Here is a 5,569-nt window from a genome sequence, read left to right as displayed (position 1 = left end):
TGTTGTGTTGTATTTCTCAATAAGTTTCTTCTCTCTAGGGCGTACCCTTTTCTATCTACCTATCTGTTTTACATATCGAGTTCCCTAGCTAACCTATCTAGCTTAGTCTATGAAATCTCCTACCTTTTTTTTAAAAAAAAAAGTGTATACTCATATGTATGCTCAATTGCTCAAGCAGAGATATGATATGACACACACATGTAAATAAGGGAGGGTGAGGGAGGTAAAGTATAAATTAAGAAGGTTAAGATTGGATCGGAGGGAGGAAGATGGGAATGGCATATGGGTGATTGTTGTTGTCTATTTTGAAGCAGGTTCACTCTTCTCTCCGAATGAAAATTTCTTCAGAAATGTAGGCGAATCCTGACATTCCTTCACACAAAAATGGATACCATATCAGAAATGTAGCAAAAATTCCAGAAAACTCGCTGAGAACAGCTAAAATGGCTGTCTATGATGAAGAAAGGAAAATAAAAATAGAAAGAAGAGTGGCACAATGAAGAACGAAAAAAAAGAAAGAAAAAAAGAGATTTTCCAAGAAAAAAATATATTTTCCAACACCCGAGGTATTAATATGAAAGATATAAACACACTAAGCACACAAACCAACATAACAAATAAGCTGTATAAGCACACTTTTCGAACAAACAACACTTTACAACAGACATAACAAATAAGCACCACACTTCGGAACATCATAAACAGACGCATAAAATTTTACAACATCGAGCTAATCAGCGAGAATATCACAAACACCCAACACAATATTCGTAGGGAAACTTTTAGCAACGTGCCTTCATTTGCCAATGAAGATGGGGAAGAGGAAAAAAGAGGGGAATTTGGAGAGAGAAAGAAGGAATTGGGAGGAAAAGACTGGAGGAAAAGAAGTGGAAGACGAAGAAGATTAGGAGGATGAGGAAGGGGAGAAGAAAAAAAAGTAGTAGAAGAAGAAAAAGAAGGAGGAGAAGAAGACGCGAGAATATCACAAACACCCAACACAATATTCGTAGGGAAACTTTTAGCAACGTGCCTTCATATGCCAATGAAGATGGGGAAGAGGAGAAAAGAGAGGAATTTGGAGAGAGAAAGAAGGAATTGGGAGGAACAGACTGGAGGAAAAAAAGTGGAAGACGAAGAAGATTAGGAGGATGAGGAGGGGAAGAAGAAAAAGTAGTAGAAGAAGAAAAAGAAGGAGGAGAAGAAGACAACCAAAATCAACAAAGGAGAAAGTGTAGGAATAAGAGTGTAAAAAATAAAACTAGAAAAAATAGGGGGAAATGTGAAAATTAGGAAAGAGGGGATTGATGATTCTCCAAGGCGAAGAAAAAACAAATAGAACCTAGACAAGAAAGCGAAAGTGGAAGAGAAAAAGGAGAAGAACAAGACAAAGCAGAAGAAGGCAAAGGAGAAGTAAAAGAAGAGCAAGAAAAATCAGCCGGAACAGATATGGAGAAGAAGGAACGAATTAGGGAAAAGAAAATTTTCCAAAACAGTTGAAGATACGAGCACGAGTTGTGAATACGAAATGAAAACATACACGCATATGATGATAAGAAAGGTGGAGGAAGAGGAAGAAATGAACGCAGGGGAGAAAGAAGAACTAAACATGGACGAAGCATACAAAACGTACGTACAAAAAGAGATGGAAGAAGAAAGTGAAGAACAAAAAGAAGTAGAAGAAGAACAAGAAGAAGAAGAAGTAACAACCAAAATTAACGAAGGAGAAAGTGTTGGAATGAGAGTGAAAAAAAAAAAAAAAAAATGAAACTAGAAAAAATAGGGGGAAATGTGAAAATTAGGAAAGAGGGGATCGATTCTCCAAGACAAAGAAAAAACAAATAGAACCTAGACAAGAAAGCAAAAGTGGAAGAGAAAAAGGAGAAGAACAAGACAAAGCACAAGAAGAAGAAAAAGAAGAAGAAGAAAAAGAAGGTAAAGGAGAAGTAAAAGAAGAGCAAGAAAAATCAGCCGGAACAGATATGGAGAAGAAGGAACGAATTAGGGAAAAGAAAATTTTCCAAAACAGTTGAAGATACGGCACGAGTTGTGAATACGAAATGAAAACTACACGCATGATGATAAGAAAGGTAGAGGAAGAGGAAGAAATGAACGAAGGGGAGAAAGAAGAACTAAACATGGACGAAGCATACAAAACGTACAAGAAGAGATGGAAGAAGAAAGGGAAGAGAACAAAAAGAAGTAGAAGAAGAACAAGAAGTAGAGGGCGAAGAAAATGAAGAAGAAGATAAAGGAAAAACAAATCATAACATAATAAAATAAAGAGGGGATTATGCCTCGTGGAAAAACAAAAAAAAAAAAAAAATGAATGTGAAAGACATAATAAAAACTAAAGGAGAACGAGGAGAAAATGTAAAGAAGATATCGCGGGGATGGTTTTGGAGGATTAGACGAAGAGGACGAAGGAGATGAAAGGGAAATTTGGAGAATGAAAGAAAATAGAAAGGAAATTTGAAATTTGGAGATAAAAGAAAACTAAATATTATGAAGTTGGAGAGCATTTTCAGTTTTTTATTTTTTAATAAGTTAATTTTTCTCCCGAAAAATAAGACTCTTTTCGTGACCTCACAGACCACAGAATGGTAAGTTTCCCATTATGATTGTGTCCTTCGTTTTTCCCAGCATACCTAATCTAGATTATTCCAAAATTTCAAAACCTTGAAAAACTCACCGTTGCGGCTTGGTGCCAACAATCAAGGATCAAAAGCATCAAGTTTATAACTAGCATTGATTAATTGTTAATAGAACTGTTCTAGGGAATCCCTCTCTCCCCTATCTAATAGAATGCCATGAAGATTCTATTAAGGTGTGTCACAAATAGGCGATCGACGAGGTGAATCTACATATGTTATAGAGCTTACCTGCCACTTGTAGCGTTGCGTTTCGACTGACGGCGGTGCCCACCGAGTTGCGCGCCAGACACCAATACACGCCTCCGTCTTGCTCCTTCTTCCCATGCACCACGCGGAGGAAAAACAACGACCCGGTCGGCAAAATGACACGCTGCGACTTCGCGTCGGATTTTGACGTTTCGACCAGCTCGCCGTCCTTGTACCACTCGATGGTGGGCTCCGGTTTGCCCTCCGCTTTGCAGTTCAGGGTGACGGGTTCGTTTTTGGCGACCACCATGTCGCTCGGATGTTCCGTGATCCGGGGCGACCGGAATTGTGCTGAAACCAGAAGAAAAGAGGGACAAAGGTTATTTCAAAGTTTCACGATAATCGATGATGGAGTGAAGTTAGAAAATATTTGATACATTTTAGAGATTTAGAGACCAAAAATCTGCAGTTCAGGTCGAGACTACAGAGGAATCTTCAATATTAAAGGGTCTCATAGTTATAGAGAAATCTTGACTAAGCTTTCAATAGTCTGTCCTTAGTCATTAAAACATGCTGATGTCATCCCACAATCCATCTCAATAAAATTGAAACTGTGTAATATGAAATTCATTTAACACTCTGTATCATGTTACTTGACGTGGTATCCCGTTTCCAGAAAACTCTGTATTTAAATCATCACCAGTATTTATGTAGTATGTACGAAAATGTGTAATGTGGAAGTAAACATACACCCTGTACATATATTCAGTACTCTACGGAATTGTGCTGAAACCAGAGAAGAGAGGAAAGGGTTAGTCCAACACGTTTCACAATAATAATTGCTGATGGTGTGAATGTGAATTTAGAAGAAATCAAATACTGAAAATCTGCAGTTCAGGTCCAGACTACAGAGGAATTTTCAACTTTAAAGGATCTCATAGTTGTAGGGAGATCTTGAAAAAGCCTGCAACAGTCTGTCTGTAGCTCTGAAGACATTCATATGTTGATATCATTCCTCCAACATCAATAAAATAATAATAATAACAAAGAACAAAATCTAACCCAGTAGGTACCATGCCTCGTTTATAATGCCAGCAGAGGACTGAATAGGCCGCACTAAGTACGTCCAAACAACAGGGAGCTTTCAAATACAAACAAACCCGTTTTCAATAGGAATTTGACGCAGAATGGGCCGGGAATGCCGGGATGTTACTATTAAAGCTTGTAACAGATGATAGTCTGCCTGAGCCATAATACGTCTATTCAATCCGGTAGATAAATATATACAGGGTGTACCCGATAGGGGAATGCCGGGATGTTACTATTAAAGCTTGTAACAGATGATAGTCTGCCTGAGCCATAATACGTCTATTCAATCCGGTAGATAAATACCTACATACAGGGTGTACCCGATAAATCAAAAACCTAAAATCACGTATGTATAACAAAATCTAATTGCGCTTATTTGCATCTCCACCAAGTGAATTTGGGCTTTTGGTACATACCAACAATTTCTCAATAAAACTTAACACCAAAAGAAATCTTTTTACGTACCACTCTGGTTAGCTTAGACTTGGCACCTAAACTCTGTTAGCTTAGCACCTGTTAGCTTAGCACCAGGTTAGCTTAGCTGCGCTTATTTGCATCTCCACCAAGTGAATTTGGGCTTTTGGTACATACCAACAATTTCTCAATAAAACTTAACACCAAAAGAAATCTGTTTACGTACCACTCTAGTTAGCTTAGATTCTTAGAAGGTAGTACCTAAACAGATTAGGATCGTTCTTGGACCGACCGGGACTCTCCTCTCATGTCCTCCTCTTTTCGGAACTCCGTTGTTACAATTCCCTCTATCAAACCTCTTCAAAAACTAATCTTTCTAATTTCTAGTGGACGGAAAATTTCAAGAACACCCTGTATATAAACGTATCCTCCACAGCATAATACATTCTATTCTGCTTTAGAGAGATCGTTTTAATAGAATTATTATGATATTGTCTGCTCGTATAAAGCTCTCACATAGATAGAATAGAATAAAATAGAATAGAACTAGAGAGATCGTTTTAATAGAATTATTATGATATTGTCTGCTCGTATAAAGCTCTCACATAGATAGAATAGAATAAAATAGAATAGAATACCTATAGAGTAAAATGGAATAGAATATGCCATTATACCCTGTTTATACTGCCAGAATGAGTCTGAGATAGCGGGTTGAGCAGGGCCGATGGCTTTGTAATGAAATAAGCTTCGGATTTATGCTATCGAAATGTGGATCTGAATAAGGTAATACGGTAAATCATGAGATGTATGAGGTAATAGTGCAATGCTCATTAATGCGGGCGGAATATGCGCTGGCATAATGTAAAATATAAACTGGCAAAGCTGGCATAATGAGCAATATGCGCTGGCAAGTCTGGCATAAAGAGCCATACGAGCTGGCATAAAAAAAGAGATACTCGTAAGTCGAACTTTGGTGAATTCTGAACTTCTGGCGTATCACGGTCGAAGGTTTTTCGCCTCTTGAATTTCTGGCCGTCGACCGATCGACCCTAGTTCAGCCACACTTCATGATTTATCTCTATTCGATATCGCGTTAAGCAGTCCTCCACAGCATAATACATTCTATTCTGCTTTAGAGAGATCGTTTTAATAGAATTATTATGATATTGTCTGCTCGTATAAAGCTCTCGCATAGAATAGAATAGAATACCTATAGAGTAAAATAGAAT

The 5,569-nt window shown here is 37.8% G+C and overlaps 1 protein-coding gene across 1 annotated transcript; it reads right to left on the bottom strand.

Moving 5' to 3' along the window:
* Positions 1-2,825: 2,825 nt before the first annotated feature.
* LOC103510772 (roundabout homolog 2-like) lies at positions 2,826-4,089 on the bottom strand. The gene is made up of 2 exons (XM_026824741.1): positions 3,990-4,089; positions 2,826-3,188 (listed from the first exon to the last, which is right to left on the bottom strand). Exons 1-2 carry the CDS (start codon positions 4,087-4,089, stop codon positions 2,830-2,832), a joined length of 459 nt encoding a protein of 152 aa, XP_026680542.1. The 3' UTR covers positions 2,826-2,829.
* Positions 4,090-5,569: the final 1,480 nt, after the last annotated feature.

This window comes from Diaphorina citri, unplaced genomic scaffold, assembly GCF_000475195.1.
Source record: "Diaphorina citri unplaced genomic scaffold, Diaci psyllid genome assembly version 1.1 scaffold641, whole genome shotgun sequence".
NCBI lineage: Eukaryota > Metazoa > Arthropoda > Insecta > Hemiptera > Psyllidae > Diaphorina > Diaphorina citri.
This window is presented reverse-complemented; position numbering and strand designations above follow the sequence as displayed.

What these genes read in the sequence shown, in the direction of transcription:
- LOC103510772 (XM_026824741.1), bottom strand. Translation starts at nt 4,089, where the DNA reads ATGGCTCAGGCAGACTATCATCTGTTACAAGCTTTAATAGTAACATCC. An exon ending in TATTGAAAACGGGTTTGTTT is followed by an intron (nt 3,189 to 3,989) that starts GTATTTGAAAGC and finishes TTCTGGTTTCAG; the next exon opens with CACAATTCCGGTCGCCCCGG.